Here is a 12366-nt window from a genome sequence, read left to right on the forward strand (position 1 = left end):
GCAGCCTCGTGCATTTTACGAATGGATACAAGTTTACATGGGTGAATTGAGGAAATAGGTCCTCCAGGTTTCAGGTGACTCGGAGGAAGTCTGCCACGGTCAATTCTAAACACAGCAGCGGAACAAACCGTATGCTATTGTTTTTTTTTCGGAATGGCGGAGTGAGGGGATGAGCTTTACATTTATCAGCGAGCAGGCGGATAAATTGTTTTCCCTTAAGGGGATTGCATAATTTTTAGTTGCTTCGAAACAAGGGAGGGGAGAGGGAGATAATTAGAATGAGACTCATCCAATTAAATTCTGATTTTTTCTTTGTAAGTTTTCATTTGTATGGAATCTCAATTATTTTTATTTCGAGTCAACATTGATAACATTTTTAACTCCCCCAACCTTACTGACCTCATTTATTATGTATTCACAACAATTGAACTTATTCTTAACAAAATGATGCTAGCTTTCTCAGATCTCTATATATTCAGTGATTACATCCTTGATGAAAGGTTATAATAATTTTTGCTACCACCCCTTTAAGCTTTCATATTTCCCACCAACCCCCCCCCCCCACCAACCAACTATTATATAACACTGATAGAATTACCGTTTAAGGTTGGTGATTTTCGCCAATTGTCACCTTTAATCAGGGTTTTGTACACAGTAATTAATGGGAGTGTGCTACCTCATAGCTGCTACACAAAGTTGAAAATGGAAATGTTTAAGTTAAACACCCAGTCGTTGATAAAGGTTGAAGGCAGAATAGCACATAAATAACAGGGTGTAGCGGGCCGAGTGACCACACGGTTAGATGGGCCGAATCGCCACCCCATTTGGTTGAGGCAAGATGGCACAGGCCTCCCTTCCCTTCTCAGGAGAAGCCCATGTTTGGTGACACACGTTGCCCTGGTTGTGCGTTGCTGGGTAGGCAGTGATTCCACAACACGCTGATGTCACTCCCTTAGACCCCAGGCAGGTGGTGGCTCATCCTCTTAAAACAGTGCGAGAGAGTCAAATAAAGTTCAGATACTGGTTCACCCTTGTGTTGTGTGAATGTGCTTCATTTCAGTAGCGCTGCTGTTAACAGCCACTACAAGGGCAACCATTTAGCTTGGGGTCCTTGAAAATGCAGGGCCTGTAGCATTTGCTACTACATTAATCTGGCCCTGAGGTGCGGCTCCAGCACAAATTCTTGAGAAACATTACGAGGTGTGACAAAATTTGATAATGTTCCTATGATTACTTGTCAGTTACTTGTCACGCCTTCTCAACTTTTTTTCTTCAGTGAGGGAAATCAAGGATGAAACTGTGTAGCAAATCAAGAATAGGATGAAGGGATCCTCATTTGTGTGAGATTAGGGTGAATTTCTTCCTTCAGTGGACCATGAATCTTTGGAGTCCTTTATGCTAGAGACTTATTGGTGCCAAGGTATTAACTATATTTTGAACTCCTGTTTTCCCCACAAACTCTCAATCACTCCTGATTCCTGAATGTGAACTTGTCATGTTGAAAATGTGAAAACAACAGTCTGGTGGTGAAAAGAGACCCAGTTAACATTTCAGTTCGAAGACTCATCACTAACCTGAGATGATCTCAAATATAATTCACCCTGGCAATTGGTCAGTGAAGCATCTTCCCATTTGACTCTGTGATCAATCCTGTCTGTGGCTTCTTGCCTTCTGTCAAATGTTGTTCAGTCCACTATTGTTTCAAGTACATAGTTCACGCCTATGATCATTTGAGTTTGCTCCATCCCACCAACACTTTGATCATCTTTAGCTTGTCTCTATTGCTGAGTCCGCTAAATGGCAAGAAAATGTAAACAGTTTTTCTTGGCTATTGGCAACTTTGCAATCAGAAGTTTGGATGACAGCAGCTAATTTTAGTGAAGCAACAAAATTTAATTTACAATTTTGAATTTAAAACAGTCTACATTTAATCAGAATACAGTAAAATCCCCCAGTATCTAGCACTTAGGAGAATAAGTGAATTTTATGGTTGCTTGAGACTGTATGTTTGGTGAACTAGGGGGCGGCAATTTTAAACTTTTATATATTTTTATCTATTTATTTTACACAATTTTTTTTTGCTGATTGCTTGAGGCTGCCTGGTTGTTCAAAATTCAGGGTAATGGAGATTTTACTGCACTTTCAATTTATGATGAAGTTCTAGTCATTTTGACTTATTAATTTTTCCATTTACTCAGCAGATGTTTCCATATGGACATGACAGTTTAATACATAAGACACGAAGACATAACATATATGGTTGGGCTAATGGGCACAACTTGGTAAGTACAAATTATCCTGATGTTCAAACTTTTACCGCTAATATATTGTACATAAGCTGTAAATTGTGGAGAGTAGGTCTTTTGATCTCTATCTATTTCATTGGGCTCTTTAACCAGAATGAATATGTTTCTATTGGTTATACCTCACAAAGATAAGCATATACAGAGCCGTTGTCATACCCACACTCCTGTTCGGCTCCGAATCATGGGTCCTCTACCGGCATCACCTACGGCTCCTAGAACGCTTCCACCAGCGTTGTCTCCGCTCCATCCTTAACATTCACTGGAGCGCTTTCATCCCTAACGTCGAAGTACTCGAGATGGCAGAGGTCGACAGCATCGAGTCCACGCTGCTGAAGATCCAGCTGCGCTGGGTGGGTCACGTCTCCAGAATGGAGGACCATCGCCTTCCCAAGATCGTGTTATATGGCGAGCTCTCCACTGGCCACCGTGACAGAGGTGCACCAAAGAAAAGGTACAAGGACTGCCTAAAGAAATCTCTTGGTGCCTGCCACATTGACCACCGCCAGTGGGCTGATATCGCCTCAAACCGTGCATCTTGGTGCCTCACAGTTCGGCGGGCAGCAACCTCCTTTGAAGAAGACCGCAGAGCCCACCTCACTGACAAAAGGCAAAGGAGGAAAAACCCAACACCCAACCCCAACCAACCAATTTTCCCCTGCAACCGTGTCTGCCTGTCCCGCATCGGACTTGTCAGCCACAAACGAGCCTGCATCTGACGTGGACATTTACCCCTCCATAAATCTTCGTCCGCGAAGCCAAGCCAAAGAGAAGATACCTAAAGATAATATTATGAGCTCCTGTTTTAGTAAGATGGGATTATTACTGTAAGGGCTAGTATAGACAGGAGGGACTGCATAGACACAGTTAACATTTCACACAAGCACCATCACAAGTCACAGCCCAGCGATAATTCAATACATTAAGGGAAAATTTGTCACAGTCTCTTCCAGATTCAATACACTTGCAAAGATGATTGAAGAGAAAACAGTCTTTTGAAGTAGCTCGTGGCCAGCCATTTTGTGGAATTCAGAGTAAAACATGCCCTGTGAATGACTGCGCGTTTTTGGTGGATTGACCTGTGCAAGGAGGGGCTTTAGGGAAGCAAAATGCTTCATTTTAAGTGTGACTAACAGTGAATGTTACTTGGAGATACTGGTGCCAGGGTCTTGGAAGCTTCGTGGAGGTCGCCCATTTTGAGTCTTGCCTACAAAAGGACCATTAGTGTTATGACCACAACTCGTGTGGATGGACATTTCTTCAAAGAAGAACATGCGAGTCCGTAGCAGCCACAATTCCCGTCGTCCCATCAGTTCAACATTAATTCTGGGCCTCAAATTTCGAAGGCCTACACTTCAACACTGAATTTAAAAGACTGAACTTTGAAGTAACTTTTTAGATTTAGTGAAGGGGAATAATCTGTTCTTATCTATCAAGGAGTCCATTCAACCCATTGGGTCAATTCTGGCTCCCACAGAAATATCTCTACAATCTATTTACTCTTCTCCTGCAGCCATACATGTCCATCAGCTCCAGTTTGGGTTATTTTTGCCATTATTCAACAGGGAGGGGAAATTCCAATGAATTATTCTGATGTGGGTGGAAACTTGTGCTGTCATGGAAGGAATATACACACCTCCTGTACTGACAGCACTCAAGGTCAGGAACAAACCCAAGTTACTCACGAGACCTGTGAGGCAGTGGCATTTACTGCTGATCCACCACTTCACCCTGGCTGGCCTCTCGCAAGTCCATGCCAGTTCCCAGCAGAGAAATGATATTAGTCCCATTCCTTTTCTTTTCCCTGCAACTAATTCTCTAATGCTCATCAATTTCCTGCCCCGTTTGATTTTCTGAACTACACTGAAAGGATAATTTGGAAATAGTCAATGAACTGAATGGCATATTTTTGGTGCGTGAGAAGAAACGAACACCCAGAGGAAATCCGTACAGTCATGGAAAGATGTACAAACTGCCCGTGTGGTGCTGAAGGCCATAACTGAATGATTGCCACCCATTTATTTTCAAGAATTAATCTAATAATGATCACAAAGGGCAAATTCATCTAAAGTGCTCCTGCCGAATCAGACAGCCTCAAATTTGGTCACTGAGCATTCATGGATTCCCCTCCAGTGCTCCCACACAGAATCCTGTTCCATTCATCAGCTCCAGATTCAAACCTCTGACATGATCAGGAAGCCTTCAGTCCCCGAGGTCCTTCAGGAGCTCTTCTTGCACTCACCACGCTCTCGAATCCTGGCTCCAATACCTGGTTCCCACGAGCTAGTCCCCAGCAGTAATGTTAACGGTGCAATTTTCTTTGAAGTAATAAGAATGCAAGAAATAGAAACAGGAGTTGGCCATCCAGCCCAACAAGCCTATTCTACCATTCAATGAGATCATGGCTGATTGATGGTAGGCTTATCTCAACCTACCTGCATTTTCCCCATATCCTTTATCCTAAATATAATATTTACTGAGGTCACCTCCACTGCTTCAATGTGCAGAGAATTCCACTGATTCACCACCATCTGGGACAAGCTATTCCTTCCTATCTCCATCCGAAGTCTACTACCCAGAGGCTATGACGCTTTGTCCTAGTCTCCCCACCAAAGGGAACAACTTTCCTACCTCTAACATATTTATGATTTTCATAATTTAATACAATTCTATAAGATCCCCTCTCATTCTTCTTAATTCCACCAAGTATAGTCCCACATGATGCAATCTCTCCTCATAGGCTAACTCCCTCATCCCTGGAATCAACCTGGTGATCCTCCTCTGCACCACCTCCAAAGCCAATACACCATTCCTCAAGTAAGGAGCCCAGAACTGCACGTAGTTTTCCAGATGTGGTCTCACCAGGACCTTGTACAGTTGCAGCATAACCTCGTGCTTCTAAATTCAATCCCTTCAGCAATGAAGGCCAACATTCCATGACAGCCATGTCAGTTCTTGACAGCCTTCTTCTCCTGCAAACCAACCTTTTTCAATTCAGCATGAGCATTCCCAAGTCTTTCGGCCCATCAGCATGCTGCAATTGTTTGCCATTAAATAATAATCTAATCTTCCACATTTCCTTCCAAAGTGGATAACCTCACATTTACCCACATTGTATTCCATCTGCCAGACCCTTGCCCATTCATTTAATCTATCTATATCTCTCTCCGTATCCTTTGAACAATTTGTTTTTCTATTCAATCTAGTGTCATCAGCAAACTTAGATACACGACCCTCTATCCCCTCTTCCAGATCGTTCATGTATATCGTGAGCCCAGCACCAACCCCTGCTGCACCCCACTCATCACTACCTGTCAACCAGTAAATATCCCTGTATCCCAACTCTCTGCTTTCTATTGGTTAACCAATCCTCTATCCATGCGAATACATCATCCCCAACTCTTGGCGTTTTTATCTTCTGTACAAGCCTTTTATGTGGCACCGTCTCAAATGCCTTCTGGTAGTCCAGGTAAACAACATTCATCTGCTCCACACCGTGTCTGCCCGATGAATCCATTTCGCTCCAGATGCCTTGCTATTTAGTCTTCAATGATAGCTTCAAGTATTTTCCCAACTATAAATGTTAAACTAACTGGCCTACAGTTCCCTGAATTTTACCTACATCCCTTTTGCCGGCTTCCAATCTGCTGGGACCTGCTCAAAGTCCAGAGAATTTTGGTAAATCATTCACCAAAACCTCTCGTCTTCTGCCATTTCTTTCAGTACCTGGATGCATTCCATCAGGACCAGGGGACTATTGATCTTTGGACCCTCACGTTTACTCAGCACTAGACCAGGGGACTATCGATCTTTGGACCCTCACGTTTTCTCAGCATTGCCTCTTTAGTGATACCTATTTCATCCAGGACTTCACCCCCCATCACATCCATAACATCTGTCTGAAATGCTAGACATTTTCTCCACCATGAAGATTGACACCAAATAGTCATTCAATGCCTCAGCTATTTTCTCATTACCCAATTCCCCCTTCACATCTTCCAAAGGATCACCCTTTTGAGCTTTATATTATTATAAAAACATTTACTGTCCATTTTTATATTTATTGATAAATTCTGATCCATGACTAATTTTTCAAAAGCATTATTATTCTGTATTACTGTGTCCATAGGTTCATTTTGAACTGGCAAAAATTATAATCACCACTGTAGCGAAGTCCTGTGAAGATATTATCAATTATTGTATGAAAACTTTTGATTTCACATTGAACTTGTTGACTAAATAATATTTGTTATTTTGTGACCAGATGTTGTTTTGCACCAAGAACTTTCTCAGCCATCCACCAGTCATAGTTGGAGTTGTCTTCTTCTCTCTTTGGCTTGGCTTCGCGGACGAAGATTTATGGAGGGGGTAAAAAGTCCACGTCAGCTGCAGGCTCGTTTGTGGCTGACCAGTCCGATGCGGGACAGGCAGACACGATTGCAGCGGTTGCAAGGGAAAATTGGTTGGTTGGGGTTGGGTGTTGGGTTTTTCCTCCTTTGCCTTTTGTCAGTGAGGTGGGCTCTGCGGTCTTCTTCAAAGGAGGCTGCTGCCCGCCAAACTGTGAGGCGCCAAGATGCACGGTTTGAGGCGTTATCAGCCCACTGGCGGTGGTCAATGTGGCAGGCACCAAGAGATTTCTTTAGGCAGTCCTTGTACCTTTTTGGAGTTGTACTGCATAGAAATTGACCTTTCAAATCCTAACCAACATCACTGCTTCATTATCCAAATAAAAGTGGGATGGGTCATTTCTGAGAATTCAGTTTAACAGATAACAAGCCAAAGTAATTTGCTTACTTACACAAGTACTGGCAACTTTGATTATGATGTTATTTCCAGATTACACATATAACCATATAACCATTTACGGAGTGGAAACAGGCCATGTTGGCCTCTCGAGTCCGCACCGGTTCACTGATTTTGTGCGCCCTCTTCAGGCAATAGTCCCGTCCTTCTTCTTCTTAACCAGGGTGAATGGGCCTTCTAAAATTTGATGACCAATATTTTGTAATGTGATTTTAATGTGGCTCACTTGGGACTGAGTTGAAAAGTTCTAGATTCAAGTCACACTCCAAAACATTTGGCAAAACAATAAATGTTGTTATATCCTGATGGAAAATCCACACATTTTATTTCTCTCTCTCTCTCTCTCTCTCTCTCTCTCTCTCGATGTAGTTTTAGATTTTTTTTTGTTTGTTTTTTTAATTTAGTTTAACTTAGAAAACCTGGGTTAAAATTGGTTATTGTACATTAATTTCATTTGCTTTTTTCTATGTTGATCAAGGAATTGTTGATGCAGCTTCATTTTTCCCCTTTTCTGTGTACACAAGATGATTTGTTACGTGCTTTCCTTAAAAAAATTTATAAGTTCACGTACGGCATGGATTAGTAAGGCCGACCTGGCCTGTTCTATGCTGTAAGTGGTTTTATGGTTATATGGTTATGGTTGAACTCAATAAAAAAAATTTCAAAAAGAAAATAATAGACACTGATAGTTACTGCAGCTGCTTCTATACAATGGGAGGGTGTGCACAGAACCACCAACTCGACAGTTTTCCAACTTCCATGTCATGTACTGGGATCTCGACAACCATGTGGAATGTGGCTGGTCATGAGCCAAGATGAAGACTGACATTATCTGCATAAATTATGACCATTGTTCTTATCAGTCATTTGCCAAGTGTTAAGAGCCCAGAGGACCCCAAATACCCAGCAGCAATAGATATTCACCAAGACAAAGGGTTAATTAAACAAAAGTTGCTTTTAATTATCTTTAAACATGGAAACAGAACCACACTTCAACTTATCATTATCAACTTAACAAACCTAACTTAACCCCCTTGTAATTCTAAGTGCATTTAATGAGTGTGTAAGTTCAGAAAAGTTCTTTGATTCACAGTCCAATCTCACTTCTCATTCCTCCAAGTTCACTGGTTGCAGGCAATTCTTATACTGTGCACAGAATTTAACATTTATAAAGTTCACCAGGCTTTGGTAATTGAAAGGTAAATGGTTACCGCTGCTCAGGAAGGTTCTTGTCGGTTTTCAGAGAGATTTGTTGTTCTAGGACACCCACAACTGATTTACTTCCATCAGCCACTTCAGTATCTTTGTTGATGAAACTTTCCCCCCTCAGGGTTCTTCAGATGATAACCTCAGAGTGCCTTTTCTTTTTCTCTTACTTCAAGTGAAACATTAGACAGCCAGTCTCCTCTTGCATGAACCACAAGAGCTTTGACCAGGCTGAACTAAGCACTTACAACCATCTTCCAAATGGGGGTTTCCACAAGCTTGCCAGTTGTCCTGTTCCAGTTCTAGTTGCTGCTGCTAACTGTTAAACTATAGAACTGATCTCTGTGTCTGTCTGTCTGTCTCTCTCTCATACACAGAGGAAGTCTGTTTTACTCTCTCTGCTTGAAAAACCACATGACCGTCTTAGAACAGATTACTGTCTGCAGCTCTGACAAGCTCTTTCATCTGTTGCCTTTTGTAAACAACAATCCATTAGTGAAGTCTCTTGGGCACTCTCCAAAGCTTTTTCAAAAGCTCTGAGGCCCCGACATGTCAAGCTTAGCAGAGCTCCAGTATTTTAAATAAGATCTGTTTTAAAGTGTTTGTATGTGACCTACACTAACAAACCCTGCCCCAATGTATCTCCCAAAAACATAAGGGACATATATATTGTACTTTTCTAGTCTGCTGTAAACATGCTCTGTGTAGCATTAACACCCAGTGAGATTGCTGTGACTACCTGCAATGGCCCACTCTATTCCAAACAAGAAGCAATTTCCAGTCAATGCCTTTTTTCCAAGTTTTCTGCTGATCTCCAACTTCCTAAGAGGGATCTGCCATGCAATTTTCATCTTTTAGACATCTGCAGGATCCTTACCCTTTGCTTCATTGGAAACTAATTTTATTTTCCTGCTCCTTTACCAACATTGACCTGTCAAGAAAAGGGATAAATTGGTCTTGATCTTCTGAAGAAAAACTGGTGAAGCCCATTTCTAGGCACAACCTATCCTGGGAAATGAAAAATCAACACATTAAATTTGGGCTCTCTGTGCTGCTCATAATAAATGATATTTTAATTTTTAAAAGTAGATATTAATTTTAAAACAATTTTAACAGAAATCATGAAAATCTATGAACAATTGTAATTTGCTTATCACCAATTGATGTTTTTAGAAACTGGACACAGACGATTCAGAGTCTGTCTGTCAGCCTCGTATATACAGCTATGAGGGAGAAGAAGAAAGTGGGCTAACTCTTGATTCCATCTGCAAATTTGAAGACAACATCAGCTTTAATTTTTTGGATGATTTGGAACCAAACTTTAAAGGATTGGCAAAAATATGTCAGGAAAGGAATCTGGAATAAGTCCAGTTGTCAAAAATGTGCCATCAATGGCAGCTGTTGACATAACCGGGTAACTTGCAGAGTTGCTATTTGTGACCATCTGAACTGTGAACAATTGAATTTTAATCGAAGTGCTGGGAATGAAACATTTTGTAACTAGATTGCATAAGGAACGAAAAACAATTTCCTGATGACTTTTAAACAAGCTTTTCTCCTAAATAGTACATGTGAAACATTCAGACAACAAAGAAATGGAATTTCTGTTGGCTTTTTCGTCATCATCTAGCAGTCTATTACCAGTTAATCTTGAAAATTTCGGATATCATGGAGTAAAGAAACACAAAAGGGAATCTTCAATGAGTAACCTGAACTATATTTAGCCTAAGATTTGGGGGTTCTATGAAGAAGGCCACAGAAATCGGTAGACTCGACATGGAAATTAAATTCCATTAATCATATTTTAAAATAAAAATTGAAACTACAGAGGTTTTGAGTATTTTTTGTAAAATCTTAACATCTCCTGGCTCCAAAGCCAATAACACAGTTAAATGATTGCATTCAGGTTTCTATCTTGTTTTTTTTTAAGTATTTCACTGTTTGAAAAAGCCATACATAAATTAATATAGCAAGTAGAGTTCATATTACATGTAAATATAAAAGGAGCATTTTATATTAACATTGTTGTCTTCTGGGAATTCTCAGCATTGAAAAAGCGAGTTAAATTATCCTCTGGCATTTTGAGAGCAAAGTCGGTTCAAATTCCAGACCTAATCGCGATTCCTATCCCTTCGACTTGTCTTGGGCTAGTTATCAATTGCATGTTCATGGGATAAACATTTGAGGGGACAAAACAGCTCATGTGAACCACTTAATTTCCTTGCCGGTAACTTTAGAAAACATCAAGTAAAAGGTCCTGTTACCTTCTGACAAATCAATTTTACTTGATGAAATCATTTAGGGTCAACCTGCTGGGTGAAGGTGCTGACCAAATCCTACAAAACCAGCAGGAAAGTAATCAAGTCCAGAATTTCTGTGGCTGAATTAGAATGTAAAGAAATTCTATGTTATTCTTTATTTGCTTTTCTTTAATTTTATACGGGTACTGTGGGCTGACTTTCATTTGTTGCATAAATATTGTGCAGTTTGAAAATGTACAATCTGGAGAACAGATTTTTTGAAATGTGATGGGTTTTGAGAATTGGTGATTAGTTTTGATTTTTTTAAAATATGCGACTTTGAACATTTTGTATTAACATTTATAACCAATTGTTTTATGTGGAATTTGTGGAAATGATATTTTGTAGATTTAAGCATTAAGTTATTTGTCAACTACAGAACAATAGCCATACTTCATTTTAAGCCTATATCTCCAGTTCATTTGTAACCACATCAATACTGGGACTAACTGAACAGTGGTCAGCACAGACGAGAAGGGCTGAATGGCCTGTTTTCCATGCTTTGGTTCTGGGAGGAATGACACTTGCAAATTGTTTGCAGAGACAAACCCGACATTTGCACCTTGCAGCATTCATTATGACGTTTAACAACCTTACTGCAATATTCTTTAAGGTTGTGTTAATTTTCTTTTTGAATATTTTGTTTTTCATTTTTCATCAATAAAAAAGAAACAACATTACGCATTTCTTCAATATGTACAAATATTCACCAACTAATTACAAACATGTGATGATTTTCCCCCTCTCCACCCTCCTCCCCCCCCACCAAGGAAAACATTTAAATGAACCACTGATCTGGCCCTGTATGATTGGACCGGCCACACCATTAAAAAAAAACAATTAGATGCAGTGCTTCCAATGGACTCCCTTATATAATTTCTTTATTAATCCACCTATTGGTATTTTTGTCAGGGTGTGGCTACAGTTTAATTGGGTTCTCTAACTACCTCTGAGGTAGGTCAGACGGCAAAGTCCTCCTCAGCGACAAGATCTCCATCCTCAACCGATGGTCAGAACACTTCCAATCTCTTTTCAGTGCCAACCGCTCAGTCCAAGAATCCGCCCTGCTCCAGCTCCCTCAACAGCCCTTGAGGCTAGAGCTGGATGAGGTCCTCACCCGGGAAGAGACATATAAGGCAATTGAACAACTGAAAAGTGGCAAAGCAGCAGGTATGGATGGAATCCCCCCAGAGGTCTGGAAGGCTGGCAGCAAAACTCTGCATGCCAAACTGCATGAGTTTTTCAAGCTCTGCTGGGACCAAGGAAAGCTGCCTCAGGACCTTCATGATGCCATCATCATCACCCTGTACAAAAACAAAGGCGAGAAATCAGACTGCTCAAACTACAGGGGAATCACGTTGCTCTCCATTGCAGGCAAAATCTTCGCTAGGATTCTCCTAAATAGAATAATACCTAGTGTCGCCGAAAATGTTCTCCCAGAATCACAGTGCGGCTTTCACGCAAACAGAGGAACTGCTGACATGGTCTTTGCCCTCAGACAGCTCCAAGAAAAGTGCAGAGAACAAAACAAAAGACTCTACATCACCTTTGTTGACCTCACCAAAGCCTTCGACACCGTGAGTAGGAAAGGGCTTTGGCAAATACTAGAGCGCCTCGGATGCCCCCCAAAGTTCCTCAACATGGTTATCCAACTGCACAAAAACCAACAAGGTCAGGTCAGATACAACAATGAGCTCTCTGAACCCTTCTCCATTAACAATGGCGTGAAGCAAGGCTGAGTTCTCGCACCAACC

General features: G+C 41.0%; 1 protein-coding gene across 6 annotated transcripts in view; it reads left to right on the plus strand.

The window, feature by feature from the left end:
- LOC138735615 (cadherin-like protein 26) overlaps window positions 1-12366 on the plus strand; it is a 94174-nt gene that overhangs the window by 34823 nt on the left and 46985 nt on the right. For 3 of the 6 annotated variants that reach the window (XM_069883683.1, XM_069883684.1, XM_069883682.1), the window contains exons 15-16: window positions 2199-2282; window positions 9486-10139. In XM_069883683.1, the coding sequence (XP_069739784.1) occupies window positions 2199-2282; window positions 9486-9677 (276 nt within the window). In that variant the 3' untranslated portion in view covers window positions 9678-10139. Of the gene's footprint in view, window positions 1-2198; window positions 2283-6567; window positions 6691-9485; window positions 10140-12366 lie in introns of those variants that run through there. The other 3 variants (XM_069883686.1, XM_069883685.1, XR_011339822.1) reach the window with 3 other exon arrangements.

Source organism: Narcine bancroftii, chromosome 6 (assembly GCF_036971445.1).
Source record: "Narcine bancroftii isolate sNarBan1 chromosome 6, sNarBan1.hap1, whole genome shotgun sequence".
Taxonomy (NCBI): Eukaryota; Metazoa; Chordata; class Chondrichthyes; order Torpediniformes; family Narcinidae; genus Narcine; species Narcine bancroftii.